The sequence below is a fragment of the Capricornis sumatraensis genome, chromosome 12 (assembly GCF_032405125.1).
Source record: "Capricornis sumatraensis isolate serow.1 chromosome 12, serow.2, whole genome shotgun sequence".
NCBI classification, from domain to species: domain Eukaryota; kingdom Metazoa; phylum Chordata; class Mammalia; order Artiodactyla; family Bovidae; genus Capricornis; species Capricornis sumatraensis.
The window spans coordinates 41,733,073-41,749,122 of NC_091080.1; the positions used below are offsets into that span (position 1 = coordinate 41,733,073).

The following is a 16,050-nucleotide window of genomic DNA, read 5'->3' on the forward strand; positions in this document are numbered from 1 at the left end:
CTCTTCAGAACCTCTATTTTAGGGCTGCCCATTTTTTTTCACTGACGGACGGATGACAGGGAAGAAGTGGAAAGCATTTTGACCTTAGAGTCAGAAGACCCGAGTCCTTATTCTGGATCTGATGTGACTGCTTTGGGCAGGTCATGGCATCTTCTCTGAGCCTCAGTGTTCTGATCTGTAAAATGGGGTTACACAGACATATCTCACAGGATTGCATGAGCTTAGGCAATGAGAATGTCTGTGTCTGCTCTGTCCAGCAAGGTAGCCACTGGCCACAGGTGGCTGGTGAACATTTGAAATATAGCCAGTGTGACTGGGCATCAAAGTTGTCACTTTATTTAATCTTAATCAATTGAAAGTTGACTTTAATAACCATATGAAGCTGGCAGCTGCTGTGTTCATTGCAATGCTCCCATTGCTATGCAGACCATCAGGAGCAAGGCAGAGGTTCTCACCCGGGGTGTTGGGGGGCCGGGGGAGGACGGGGACACAGCTGTGCTGTTGGCAAAACCACCTCTGGCATGTCTTCTGGCTTCTTCTCTCCACCAAGTTCTGCCAGGCCTCGAGGTTGTGCAGACTCAGCCTTGTAACCCTCCCAACTGCTTTACCCCACACGACAAACGGGGACTAGAGGTGGTGCGTTCACATGGGTCCCGCTGCCTTTAGGGGCCAGGGTAGCACTCCAGCAGCTCTGGTTCATCCACTGTAAATCAGGCTCCCTGGCTGCACCTTGGTGTGACTTGCAGGCAGCGTGTGCAGTGCCTGTGCGTCCCGGCCCATAGCGGTGCAGGGCTCAACGACCAGAGGCTGAGCTTGGCCAGGTCTGCACTCCCAGCCTCCCTGCCCTGGGTCTTGCAGTCAGAGCTGCAAACAGCAGAGCCATTTAGATTCCCACAAGGCTCATCTGAACGGGGCTGGGGACACAGTGTTAGGCTCCAAAGTCAGCCTGTCAGGCAAAAGCCAGGCAAAGTCAAAATCGGTCAACGTTTGTTTTGAAAAGCCCGCCAATTACTCTGATATGTAAAGAACCAGAGCCCTAGAAGGTGAAAAGTCAAGAGGTACCTCTCATTGCTCTTTGATTTCAGTCTTGTTTCTGACCCCTCCCTAGTCCTGCACTCCACTCTGTGAGACAGGAAGCCCTCAGGTTGGAAGAGAATGAGATTTTTTTTTTGCTATTTCTTTCCCTCAGTTTTTTGCCAAGTGTTGAATTTGTATAAAGTAAATATGCGTCTGCGGTCTTTATTATACTTAGGGCAACTTTTTTTTAACTGAAGATTTACAATGCACAAATGAAAGGAAAAAGATTTACAATATAAAAATAGCACAACAATCATTCAAGTAAGTTGCAACTGTTTTTAACGGTGCTGCTGGGTGGTGGGATTCAAAAAAAATCAGGTGGGTTAGACTTGGCAGCAGTCAACATGAAAAAGAGGAAAGGGTTTAGTGAACCACAAGCTCAGTATTAACCAACAGTATGTTATGGTTGCTAAAAAAGGAAATCAGAACCTTGGCAGCATTCGCAAAAATGTAATGTCTGGGTTAAGAAAATTCGTGGAAAATTACTATTTACAGTTCTACATTTTTGCAGATGAACATTGACAAAACAGAGCCACCAGGATAGTGAAGATCTTGGAATTCCTTAAGTTAGGAGAAGCTAAGGGAATTAAGAATGTTTAGCAAAGAAAAGGAAATATTTTGAGGAAAGCAGAAGATTGATTGCAGTGTAACGTAAAGGAAATTCTTCTGATGTGAGTCAGGAAACCTGGGCTAACTAGTTAAAAACATCTTCGATGGCAGTGGTCTTCCTTACCCTCAGGATGATTTTAAATATTGGAAAGATTTTCCCATGGACGCAAAGCTTCACTTAAAAAAAATTGCTCTAGAGGGTAGACTTGGGACCACTGGTCAGAAGCTACAGGAAGAGACAGTAAAAACTATGATACAATGGGAAAAGATGTTTGCAATTCACATAATCAACAAAGATTGAATAGTCATAATAGGTAAAGAACTTCTATAAATCAATAAGAAAAAAACTAGCAGAAAAGTAAAAGACGTGAGTAGATATTTCACTATATAGTAAACATATTAAATTAATAGCTGAGACATGCAAATTAAGACCACAATGAAGGGCTTCCGTGGTGGCTCAGTGGATAAGAATCCACTAGCTGAGGCATGAGACATAGGTTTGGTCCCTGATCCGAGACGATGCCACATGCCTTGGAGCAGCTAAGCCTGTGCAATGAAACTAGTGAGCCTATGCCCTAGAGCTGAGGAGCCACAGCAACTGAAGCCTGTAGGTTCCAGAGCCCATGCTCGGCAGCAAGAGACGCCACGGCAAGGAGAAGCCCACGCACCGCGACTGGACAGAGGGCCCCGCTCGCTGAAACTAGAGAAAAGCCTGCTCAGCAACCAAGATCCAGCACGGCCAAAAGTAAATAATAAAAAAAATAAATTTTAAATTATCTTAAAAAAGACCACAATGAGATATGATTTTATACCCACCGGATGGTTGGAAACAAATCGTCATTATGCGTGGATCCACACCGTAGGGATCAGAAGTTGCACTCTGAGGTCTATTGTTAAAAGAGTGTACACACCTGCCTTGGTAGAAATGCACAGGATGTTCATAGCACCACTGTTGGTGATTCAAACTACAAGAAACACCCAAATGTCCCCTACAAGGACATGGAACAGCAGACTGTGAGATATCCACCAGTGGAACACAGGTAGTGGTAGCAAGGTGAATGAAGCATCAGTTCAGTTCAGTTCAGTCACTCAGTCATGTCTGATTCTGTGATGCCATGAACTGCAGCACGTCAGACCTCCTGTCCATCACCAACTCCTGGAGCCTACTCAAACTCATGTCCATTGAGTCTGTGATGCCATCCAGCCATCTCATTCTCTGTCGTCCCCTTCTCCTCCCGCCTTCAGTTTTTCCCAGCATCAGGGTCTTTTCGAATGAGTCAATTCTTCGCATCAGGTAGCCAAAGTATTGGAGTTTCAGCTTTAGCATCAGTCCTTCCAATGAACACTCAGGACTGATCTCCTTTAGGATGGACTGGTTGGATCTCCTTGCAGTCCAAGGGACGCTCAAGAGTCTTCTCCAACACCACAGTTCAAAAGCATCAATTCTTCGGCGCTCAGCTTTCTTTATAGTCCAGCTCTCACATCTATACATGACTACTGGAAAAACCAAAGCTTTGACTAGATGGACCTTTGTTGGCAAAGTAATGTCTCTGCTTTTGAATATGCTGTCTAGGTTGGTCATAGCTTTTCTTCCAAGGAGCAAGCATCTTTGAATTTCATGGTTGCAGTCACCATCTGCAGTGATTTTGGAGCCCCCCAAGATAAAGTCTGTCACTGTTTCCACTGTTTCCCCATCCATTTGTCATGAAGTGATGGGACCAGATTCCATGATCTTAGTTTTCTGAATGTTGAGTTTTAAGCCAACTTTTTCACTCTTCTCTTTCCCTTTCATCAAGAGTTTTGAGTTAAGCGTAGCTACATGCATGCAAAACCATGGACGAGTCTCTAAAATAAGGTTGGATGAATAACTGAAATTGTGAAGGACTGCATATTGAGTGATTGCACGTGTTGAAGCCCAGAAACAAGCAAACAAACCAATATATTGTTTGGGGCCACCCATCTATGTGATCCAGACATTTTTTAAAGTTTGAGAATGACAAACAAAATTCAGGATAAAGTTAGCCTAGGGTCGAGACATGGAGAGAAACACAAAAGTAGATTCAAAGGTATTTATGATTATTCCAGTTATTAAGTAGAGCATGGGTCCATGGATCTTCATTTTCATTTATTATGCTTCAAAATTTACTCTTTGTATATCTTTGGTGTATATATATTCATATATATATATATAAAGTATTATAGTATTTTAAAAGAATTGATTATAAGGGAGAAGATTGAAATTTAGCATTCTTTTTAAAAAAAAAGGTTCCAAACTGGAAGGATCTACTCTGGGAGGTCATGAACTCCTGTCGCTAAGGGTTCCAAGCAGAAGTAAAGATGATATGATAAGCACTGTGGGGAGGGGGAGGGGAAGATAGAAGGAAGGAGGAGGGGGGAGGTTCAATGTGATTAAGAGGCTAAAATAAACCTCTTAATTCTGTTTCAATTCTATCTTCGTTTGACCATATTTCTGCCTAGTTCTAGATAAAATTGTGGGCAGAAAGTGTTAGTTGCTCAGTCGTGTCCGACTCTTTGCAACCCCATGGACTGTAGCCCTCCAGGTTCCTCTGTCCATGGGGATTCTCCAGGCAAGAATACTGGAGTGGGTTGCCATGCCCTTCTCCATGTGGGCAGAAAGCTGAGCCTCAAAGCTAGATAAGTATGTGTTATAAACTTTATGTTATTTCTGCTCTTCTTTTTCCCATGCATATTGATACTTGTTTTTTTACCTGGCTTCCCTCCACTAAACTTTAGTTGTCTTTGGGTTCATGAAATAGCCAAAGACATTAGCTAAGAGAATAAATGCCAGTCAGCATTTCAGCCTGAGTTGAGTTTAATATATTGGTGAGGAGGGGATATGCTATTGTATATATTTGGAGTGAAGTGGAAGATACTGCTAGAGTATAAGAGATTAACTTTTCTTAATGTAGAATTCTTCTTTTGAGGAGACTAAGTATTTTTTTAATGGTTTTCATATGAAACATTTTTAATATTAAAACATGAATAATTTATAATGCTTTAGATACACTGCTTTACACATTAAGAAAACCTTACTTTAGAAAAATGGAAAATCAGGACGCCTTGCTCTGCATCTCAGAGAGTGTTCCAGAACCGACGGTGGAATGGGTGTTCTGCGATTCACAGAGTGACAGGTATGATGTGAGAACGGCTCTTGTGACTTTCTCTAATATAGTTGACATCATACTGTATGTACAGGTTATCACCATGTTAACAAGAAACATGGCCTTTTAAAGCATGATTGGTGTGGACTTCCCAGGGGGAAAGTGGGGGGCATGTCTTACTGAGGGGGCCTTTGGAGCCCCTCATTGGTCATGTCACTGACCTGTAGGATGCTCCCTGCATATCACAGGACATGAATAAACGCCTTTTAAGTTACAGGGTTGTTGACTCTCTAACTTGAAGTTACAGGGTTATTGACTCTGTTGGGGGAAAAAGAAAGGTCCAGGGCTTCCCTGGTGGCTCAGTAGTAAAGAGCCATCTGCCAATGCGGAAGAAACGGGTTCGATCCCTGATCAAGCACCTAAGCCCAGGCGCCACAACATTGAACCTGTGCTCTAGAGCTTGGGCGCCACAACTACTCAGCCCACATGCAGCGACCGGCAGAAGCCCGCATGCCCTAGAACCCGTGCTCCGCAACAAGAGAAGCCACCGCAATGAGAAGCTGGGGTACCCTAACTAGAGAGTAGCCCCCACTCTCCACAACTACAGAGAACGCCCACACAGCAGCACAGATCCAGCAGAGCCAAATAAATAAATAAAGTCATAAATGGTTGTTTAACTGTTGTTGTTTTTTTTTTTAAAGAAAAGGTCCAGACTTTTGAATTTTTTTACTCTTTACTTTTACCTTATTTGGCTGCACTGGGTCTTAGCCGCGGCATTCAGGACCTAGTTCCCTGACCAGAGAAGGATCCCTGGCCCCCTGCATTGGATGCATGGAGTCTTAGTCGCTGGGGCCCCAGGGACGTCCCAGGTCCAGGTTTTAGTGAATAATCCCCTATAGGTAAAAAAATCCCCTGTGAATGAATGTTTAATTTGTGCTTATTCCATGTATTCTGGAAGAGCAGATATGATTGTTTGAAGACGTAGAATCTGCCTGGGTCTGAACCCTTCTGTGCTTATACCTGTGTGGCCTTGAATGAGTTACTTAACCCTTTCCCACCTCATTAGAATCGTGGGGCTGGTAGCGGTCTGTACCTGATAAGATCACTCTGATGAGGAAATGAATCGGTACACGTGAAACGCACAAAACAATGCCTGGTAGATACTAAGTACCTTATAAATGTGTTATACCTAAGTGTTCACAAAGTAAGGATTCATGCTGTTTGAACTAATTAAAATGTACTAAACAACTTTAATTGAAAAATGGGACTGAAGAGAAGGAGAAAAAAAAAAATCAGGTTGCCAAATGAGAAAACTGGGATCCCACATTTTGAAGGAAAAAGAGATTACCTGTAGATATAAATGTGTGAACAGGGAAGAAAAAGATTAGAAAGCTACACACAGCAAAATAGTAACAGTTGGTCATCTCATGGTGGTAGGAATATGGGCAAATTAAAATTCTTTTCTTTGGGTTTTTCTGGGTTTTCCAAAATTTCTATAATAAGCAATTATTGTCATCTTAAAGATTAATTATTATTGGGACTTCCCTGACAGTCCAGTGGTTTAGACTCTGATCTTCCAATGCAGGGGACTCAGGTTACATCCTGGTCAGGGGTCTAAGATTTCCCTTATCACTTGGCCAAAAAAATACATATATATATTATTGTAATTTAAAAAGAATTATTGTTGTCATTTTTAAAACTCAAGGAATAATGTGTAAACAAAGAATTTATGTGACTGAAGTGATAAAGAGGAGAAAAGTGACTATACACAGAAGCTGTATATAGTCTGTGTATAGTCACAGAAAGCTGTGACTATTCCAAAAGCTGCACCTGCTTTGGGAAAGGTGATGGTTAGGGAGGTGGGAGAGGGCAGGGAGAAGTCCCTCAAGTCCCCGTGCGTGTGTGCTAAGTTGCTTCAGTCGCGACTCTTTGCGACCCCATGGACTGTAGCCCGACAGGCTCCTCTGTCCTTGGGGATTCTCCAGGCAAGGATACTGGAGTGGGTTCCCGTGCCCTCCAGGGGATTTTATCAAACCTGAGTCACCTGCACTGCAGGCAGATTCTTTAGCACTGAGCCACCAGGGAAGCCCAAATCCCCAGGTGGGGCTGGCGCCTCTCAGGTGACACCACCCTCTCCTCTGTGAGCTGTGGGGACCCTGGGCACTTCTGCAACCCTGGCCTCTCTCCCTCTCACTGCTTGTCCTCTTCAGAGCTTCAAAGACCCTACACCTTGTTGCTGTATTAAAACCTAATTGTGCTTTTCCTTTTCTCCCCTTTCTTCCCCACCCCTTTTCTGTCTTTTCTCAATTCTTCCATTCATTTTCTCTGTTTAACAACAACCAAGAGGTCACCAGACACGAAATCTTTTTTAAAATAAACTTTTATTGTAGTATAGTTGCGTTACCGTGTTGTATTAGTTTCTAGTGAGCAGCAAAATGAATCTGACCTACATGTACAAGCACCCCCTCACTTTTGCATTTGCTCGCTGTTCAGGCCACCTCAGAGCATTAAGTTGAGCTCCCTGAGCTATACAATATGTTCTCATTTGTTGTTTAGTTGCTAAGTTGTGTTCAACTCTTTTGGGACCCCATGGACTGTAGCCCACCCGGCTCCTCTGTCCATGCGATTTCCCAGGCAAGAATACTGGAGTGGGTCGCCATTCCCTTTTCCAGGGGGTCTTCCCGAGCCAGGGACTGAACCCTTGTCTCCTGCATTTTCAGGCGGATTCTTTACCTCTGAGCCACCACTCTGGACTGTCAGGGAAGCCCGTGTTCTCATTAGTTATCTGTTTTATACATGCTGTTACCTATTTTACACATGCTGTTTTCTATTTTATACATACTATCAATAGTGAGTGTATATATGTCAATCCCAGTTTTCCAGTTCCTCCCCCCCTTTTCCCCTTTAGTATCCATGCTTTTCTCAAAACCTTTTGAACTCTTTTATTATGTGATTCCTTCCAGCGTTATTCTAATTAGGTGAGGTGATGAATAACTAACTAGTTCCCTTAAGAATTCCGTGGGTGGTGCGGGCACCTTCAGTATGAATTGGTTTGCCTTGTGACCTGCTCCTATCTTTATTTTCTTATCAGGCTCTTAAACTCTACAACCTTTTATCTGGTTCTTCTCCTGAATACTCGCTTGTCATTTTAAAAGTTGTTTAAGTCAACTGACATTTCTTTTTTAATTGCAGCTGTAAAGGAGAGAGTCCAGCTGTCGTCACGAAGGAGGAGAGCGTCCTCCATGAGTTATTTGGAACAGATATCAGGTGCTGTGCAAGAAATGAGCTGGGCAGGGAATGTACCAAGCTCTTCACTATAGGTAAGACCGTCATATCGTGTCCATTTTCTGTGACTGTTCCTTGGAGACAGTCTGGGACCAATCATCACCCCTTAGGTCCTCACTCAATTTCAAAAATGCTATAGTTCCTTCAGGCCATTTTCAGTATAATATTATGGATTCTTTCTGTGCTCATTTCTTCATAAGAGACTACTTAATCTCTGAAAGATCCTTTTATTTTGGATAGTTTGTAATATTTAAGATGCCATTAAAATCTTTTTTAAACATTTATTTATTTTATTTTTGGCTGTGCTGGGTCTTTGTTGATGCACAGGCTTTTCTCTAGTTGCGGCAAATGGGGGGCTACTCTCTAGTTGGGGTGCACGGACCTCTCATTGTGGTAGCTTCTCTTGTTACGTAGCACAGGCTCCAGGGCGTGTGGGCTTCAGTAGTTGCTGCACATGGGCTTAGTAGTTGCGGCTCCCAGGCTCTAGAGCAGAAGCTCAGCAGTTGTGACCCATGGACTTAGTTGCTCCATGGCACGTGGGATCTTCCTGTGTCTCAGGCAGATTCTTTACCACTGAGCCCCCAGGGAAGCCCTGAGATACCATTAAAACCTTTATTCTGCAGAATGTTCAGGATATATTGTGTGGGGCAGGGGGGAATCACTTTTCTTCTTACCCGAGATTTTTTCATCTTCTAGATCTAAACCAGACTCCTCAGACCACACCGCCACAATTATTTCTTAAAGTAGGGGAACCTTTATGGATAAGGTGCAAAGCCATTCACGTAAACCATGGATTCGGGCTCAGCTGGGAATTAGAGAATAAAGCACTGGAAGAGGTGAGAGGATGAGCTTGTATTCTGAAATGCAGAAAAATGAACCAAGAATCCAGGTGGAAATCACTCCATTCAAACTCTGTTTTATATTAAAATCTAGGGCAGCTACTTTGAGATGAGTACCTATTCCACAAACAGAACTATGATACGGATTCTGTTTGCTTTTGTATCATCAGTGGGAAGAAACGACACTGGCTATTACACTTGTTCCTCTTCAGAGCATCCCAGTAAATCAGCTTTGGTCACCATCCTAGGTAATGCAGCTGCGCACATAATCTGTACTCGTGTTTTTATTTGTTTTAGTGTGGAGTGTAAGGTAGGTGCTGCAAATTCTGCTTTCAGTATAAGGTTAGTATCAAAAATATGAGAGAGAAATTGAATTAGGATAGCTTTGTGAAATCAATACAAGCTGCCCCCTCCCTTCCTTTTCTGGTTAAACAGAGCCTGAGCCTGCTTGAGTGCCACTGTTTTATCACTCATCACATTGTAATGTGACCCTCTGTGGATTTTTGTCTTCCAATAGGCTGGAAGGTTCCTAAGGACAGGAATAATTCCTTCTATCCTTGTAGTCCCAGACGTGGCTGAGAGCCAGACGCAGAATGCACCATTAATAAGCACTTGTTCTAAGAACTACCTGAGAACTGCCCCTCAAGGGCCGAGAGCAGTGGCTGAGAAAACCCAACAAATACTTGTTTGGTCACTTGGTTGTGTCCAACTCTTTTGGGACCCCATGGATTGTAGTCTGCCAGGCTCTTCTGTCCAGGAGATTCTCCAGGCAAGAATACTGGAGTGGGCAGCCACTTCCTTTTCCAGGGGATATTCCTGACCCAGGGATTGAACCCGTGTCTCCTGCATTGGCAGGTGGATTCTTTACCACTGAACCTTGAAGAAATGGAAATTTGGGTGGGCTGTGTAGGATCTGACAATAACCCTGCTGTAAGTAATCTCAGAGACAGCAATAAATTTTTTTAAAAACAGTGATCTCTGAGGGGGTGGCAGCCTTTAGCCACCTACTTTGAAAATGCTGAGAAATAAAAAGATTCTCTTATCAAACTAACAAGGAAGTATTCCCCAGGGAAACCTTGTGAGTATCACTGGCTAGACTGTTCTTTTATTTGTGCCCTGAGATTATTTTATGTAGGATAAGTCACGAGGAGGCCCTTCTGACTGAGGGACTGTAGGTGGGTCCCTCTGTGTCCATGGTTCACCAAGTCTGGGGGAGTCCTCCAACCCCTTGAAGTTGTATGCAAAATCAATAGATGTCTTTATACATTTCTCTGGGAGGAGCATCGATTATTCACATCTAATTCTGAGCGGAATCAGAAGGTGATATGCTCAGGCTTCTAACTGGGACAGGACTCATGTGTTTCTTGTTGGGCTATCAAATCTCAGTTTTCTTGCTTAAAACTGATGAATAAAAATTTATCTTCTCAATGTATTTCCATATGAATCTCATTATCTAATTTAGAAATGCATTCTTTTTTTTTTTTTTACAGAAAAGGGATTTATAAACGTTTCCAAATCAAATGAAGATTATGAAATTGACCAGTATGAAGAGTTTTGTTTTTCTGTCAGATTTAAAGCATACCCACAAATCAGATGTACGTGGACCTTCTCTCGAAAATCATTTCCTTGTGAGCAAAGTGGCCTGGATGATGGGTACAGGTGAGTCCAAGAGGCATCGTCATTCTTGGCCAGACCCTTCTGGTTACCCTGGAGTTAAAGTGCTATCATGCTGATATGGAAGACAAGCAAAGCAGCGGACTTGAGGGCACAATGACAACTCTTTAATCAGTTCAAAGAGTGCAACCTACTCACGAAAAACAGAAAGAACCATTATCAGTTTGAGTGTGGCATTTTCTGAGTCACCCGATAGTTACTTCCTATTTGAGGCTATGTGCTACTGGTACACCAAGTCTCTCTCAGCCCCTTGGCAGACGGCTGAGGAAGTAAAACCCCTGAAAACCGAAAACGCTACCTATAGGTATATTGATTTGAGTTTTCAAAAAACAAACACAGACGTAGCCCAAGGATAAATGCTGAAGGAAAATCTCATTTTCCTGAGGGTTTGTCCAACCGCACTCAAGTTTCTCTTAGGGGAGAAATTCTTCAGTCCCTCTTTGGAAAATAAAAATCAACAGGTTTTTGATTGATAGTTGAAGGATAGTTAATTTGCAGTGTTATGTTAGTTTCAGGTGTACAGCACAGTGATTCATTTATACACATATTTTTTCTTGTTGTGTAGTCGCTATAGTCATGTCTGACTCTTTTGCAACCCATAGACTGTAACCTGCCAGGCTCCTCTGCCCATGCGATTCTCCAGGCAAGAATACTGGAGTGGGTTGCCATTTCCTTCTCCAGGGGCTCTTACCGACCCAGGGACCAAACCTGAGTCTCCATTAGCAGGCGGATTCTTTACCACTGGGAAGCCACCAGGGAAGCCTCTTATACATACGTATGTCTTCTCTTTCAGCTTCTCTCCCCTTATAGATTATCACAAGGTATTGGGTGCAGTTCCCCATGCCATACAGTAGGTCTTGTTGTTAACCTAGTTTACATATAGTAGTGGGTATATGTTAATCTCAAACTCCGAATTTATCTCTCTTTCTCCCTCAAAAAACCAGCTCTTCCTTGTATATCCTATGGGCTCTGATGTTTCTTATCTCTTAAAACTAATCCCTGGTAACAATGGTTTCAGGATAGACTATGAGCTGAGCGGCACCTGTCCTGTCTTAAGCGAGTCGATGGGCTTATGGTAAACCACTGATTCTCAACGTGAGTCCTTAAACCAACTGTATAGTAATCATCTAGGTGGATATTAAAACATGTGGATTCCTTGCTCCCATTTCAGACACGATGAACCAAAACTGGGGCGCTATGCCCCAAGGCTACATTTTTCAAAAGAATACTGCACAGTTGACTCTTGGTCCAATTTTTATCACAATATACTGATTCTGCAGTGATTTTCACCATCAAAATATATTTTTCTTGACATTACAGCTGACTTGCAGGACACTTGGAGCACAGCTGAACGTTGTTTCAAGGTGCCATGTCAGGGCTTGGATTAATCTCCTTTGCTAGTTGCTAGCTGTTGAGTTTAGATGCTGAAAGTTCAGTCACAAAAGAAACTACAGTCAGAAGTTGGTTCTCTGGGGTGCACCTGTTTCCTTTGCTCTTTAATAACTACACTTGAGTAATCGCAGAGGCATATTGCATCCAGAGTCCATGTGTTTAATGAGAACCTCTGGTGAGTCCTGTCACAGGTCTGGTCCTGGACTGTGCAGTCCGGATCTATCCACGCGTGGCTGTTGAGAGCTTGACATTTGGTGCCAGTGGGGATGCACTGTGACTGTAACATGCACAGCAGGTTTTTAGGACTTAGTATGAGAAATAGGCTGTGAGATATCTCAAAAATTTTTATCTTGATTATATGTTAAGATGCTAGTATTTTAGATATATTAAGTTCAATAAATCTATCATTACTGTTTACTCCTTTTCACTTTTTTAGGTAGCTAACTGGAAACTTTAAAATTATGCATGTGGCTTGCATTATATTCCTGTTGGATGGCACAGGTCTAGGAGATGAGTCAGAGCTAAGCTCTTTTCGTCTTTTTAAAAAGTGTTTTGTTTATTTAATTTTGGTTGTGCTGGGTCTTTGTTGCTGGGCACCGGCTTTCTCTAGTTGCAGAGAGTGGTGGCTACTCTTGGTTGAGATGCTCAGGCTTCCTACTGAGGTGGCGTCTCTTGTTGAAGAGCCATGGGCTCTAGGGCATGCCGGATCAGTTGCCCCACGGCATGTAGAATCTTTCCCAGACCAGGGATTGAACCCATGTCCCCTTCATTGGCAGGAGGATTCTTAACCACTAGACCACCAGGGAAATTCAAGCTCTTTTCATCTTGATTCTTCTGTCTCCTGATAACCATGCTATTCCATACCCCAAAGTGATTTGTAGCTGATCCTTGTTTGCTTTTTTATTTTTTAAAAATTTTACTTATTTCTTTATTCAGCTGTGCCAGGTGTTAGTTGAGGCATGTTCCATGACCAGGGATTGAACCCAGGCCCCATGCACTGGAGTCTTAGCCACTGGACTACCAGGAAATTCCCTTGTGTGCGTTTTAAAAAGCACTCTGTAATTCAGAGTTTGTATGGAACTGTCTATCCTCTCTTGCCCAAACCTCCTAATGTTCAAAGCATTCATTTTTAAAGTAATTAAGAAGGCAGCCTTTGGATGGACTCACAGTCCCCTAACTCAGGGCTTCTCAACAACAGACTGTTGACATCTTGGCCTGGGTAATTCTCTACTCAGGGTGCTGGGGGCGGTGGTGGTGGAGTCTTTCTTCTGTGTGGTAGGATATTCTGCCGAGTCCCAGGTCTCCTCCCCATGGATGTCAGTAGCACCACTAACCCCACTTGTGACAGCCTAAAATATCTGTGGACATTGCTGGATGTCCCCTGGTGAGAAAAAGTTCCTGTGGTTGAGAACCACTGCCTTGGAGGGGGGCGTCACCCCATTGTCATACGCCCTTATTCTCAACCATCAAACTTGTGAAAGTAGAAGGCAGAGGGCCGGTCGTCCTGCTAGTTGAGTTGACTGCTCGTGTTTAGGGTGTCCGTGCTGTCCCTTTCCCTCTTCTTTGTGTTGTCACCCGGTGTCAGAGAAGCTCTTAGTTCTACAGGATTCTCTTGCAACCTTGATTCAAAGAGACAGATGATCAGTTCAGTTTAGTTCAACAAATATTCCTTTAATACCTTCTCAGTGGGCTCAATGCCTTCAGGGGCTACAAGTGTGAACAAGGTGATGTCTCCCTGTCAACTCCCTCAAGTTATCAGGCTCATTTAAGTGCCAGGGGCCACCTGGGAGGTCGTTGCTATTTGTGCTGGTGACACCTGGCACCATTCTTAAGATCTGACAGACTCACTGATTAGAGGACCGTGTCTCTGATATATATGGGTCTTGGGCCAATGTAGTTCATCTGGTTTCATTCCATGATCACAGCCTGCATCCCTGACCCCAAGTAGTTATCTTCAAGAGGCAGCTAAATGGATAAATTAGGGAAGATCCTGATGCCTAGGGTGATTGTACCTCTCACCCCTAGTTACCGGGTGATACAGTTAGCCTCTTGGGTGTTGAATCGCTGTTGATAGGCACTGCCATTTTCCTGTCTTTTTAGAAAGGCGTTGTACAATGCCTTGTGCTATTGTACAAGGCAACAGCTATTTAGTAAATAGTCAACAGCCATTTAGTAAATGAATGAATTCATCATCACCTCCCAGAAATCAACTCAAAATGCGCACTCACCACTACACTTAACGCTCAGTATTTATTTTATTTAAAAAGTTCTTGAAGAGCTACAATATTAATTGATGAAAATGATGCAGTGAGTGTGATGGCCCACTTGATTCATAATGCCAGGTGACACAGAGCCTCCTTCATCATGAGAAAGACACTCAAAATATTGAATAAAAGATGAATGACCAAAAAAATTGAACACAAGTGCTCTCAGTATCTTCTGCTCTGTGCATGAGGCTCTGTGTTGTCATTGGGGGTGCAGACTAAATTCTGAGTTCTTTTCCATTTTTTATTCTAAAAAGTTCCCAATTTACTAGTGAACTCAGGGGATAATAGAGTCAGCATCCTTTACCCACCACTCAGTTTCAACTATTGAGTCAAACTGAATTTTGTTGATGAAGTACAGAATTTTCATCATGTGGCAGGAGAGGACTTTAGAAGCAAAGTGCCACCAGTCTTTCTGGGTAACCGAAAGGTCTCGTAATAACAGTACTCCTGAAAAAGCTTTGGTGTGGTCGTGTGTGTGCCAGAAATCGAGCAGCTTCCCCCACCTTCACAGCTTCGTTTCTCCAATTTACTTCCTCAAATACTGCACAGAGTTTATTAGGGTTTGCCTTTATGTTTACGTTTTATGAAATTGTAACTTTCCAGCAGCCCTGATAACCAGGTCTTGGGAAAAGGTTCTAGGATATTGCGTCCGTTCGTTTGCTTAATTTCCTATCTCTGTAGACTTATAAACAAATCTGCCTTAGCTTTTCCTAATTTCGTAAATACACACACACACACACACACACACACACACACACACACACACACAAAACAACTTATTAGGATGTTATAATTATTTAAATAGTCTCTTCTGAGAGACTCTCCTTAGGCATGCCAGATTCCTGTATTCTCTTTTTTCCTGAAATATATAATTTTCCAATTCTACCAGTCTGAGTTCTGCCCACAACAGGCATTAACTGAGTGCTTCCTGGTACCAGTGGTATGGTAGAGTGTGGGTTCTGAGTGATGAGCCACGGTCCTTCTCGGGACAAACAGAAAAGCCAGCTCTCAAGTCAATAAATGATATGTGATTGCAGGACTGCATTGAGCTTCTTTGGAAGGACTGTTTTGGTTCCCTGAAGGAGATGAGCCCTGAGTGTAACAAACACAAGGAGAAGATGTTTGCTTGTAGTGAACAGTGGGAATTTCCAAATCCTGCCCATTCAGTTGTAAGGTACTGACCAGATCATGAAGCCTCACCGAGAACAAAAGAAACTTCTTTGAGCCCTTGTGATGTGCCAGTGTGCAAAGTCCTTAATACAGATCATCTCATTTGATCCTCATCATTCCATTTTATGAAATATGGAAACAGGTTATGTTACTTACCCCAGACCTGGGGCAAAGTCAGTCCCTTTCATTCACTCTTATTTTCTGAAATTGCCTTAAAAAGAAAAAAGATCTAACACCCGCAATTCCACCACCAGGGCTTATATTTCAGACTTTGTCTATGTAACTGCCATGATAGAAACAGAAGTATAGGTTTTTGTATAAACATGAAATTAATTGTGCCATTTGTCACCCAATTTTTCCCTTTAAAATATCATCTCTTGCTGTGTTAATAAGTGTATTATTATTTACATGATCACTTTTATGGCTACATGGTATTCCACTTCTCGGAAGATTTTATTTTGTCTAACTCCTTGATAGGCATTTACTTAAGTTTTTTTTTTTCTAATTTGCGTCTTTGTTTTAATGTGACTTTCTGACAAGGTATACCCCAGAGTAAAGCTTCTAAATGTCTTTTTTATTCAAAATGATTCCCAGACTTAATAAGCCTCATAGTAA

The 16,050-nt window shown here is 42.7% G+C and overlaps 1 protein-coding gene across 1 annotated transcript in view; it reads left to right on the plus strand.

The window, feature by feature from the left end:
* The window catches only part of FLT3 (fms related receptor tyrosine kinase 3), a 59,861-nt gene that overhangs the window by 18,033 nt on the left and 25,778 nt on the right, over positions 1–16,050 (plus strand). The window contains exons 5-9 of the mRNA XM_068984357.1: positions 4,709–4,838; positions 8,001–8,128; positions 8,790–8,929; positions 9,027–9,180; positions 10,423–10,591. Coding sequence (XP_068840458.1) covers positions 4,709–4,838; positions 8,001–8,128; positions 8,790–8,929; positions 9,027–9,180; positions 10,423–10,591 — 721 coding nt within the window. The remainder of the gene's footprint in view (positions 1–4,708; positions 4,839–8,000; positions 8,129–8,789; positions 8,930–9,026; positions 9,181–10,422; positions 10,592–16,050) is intronic.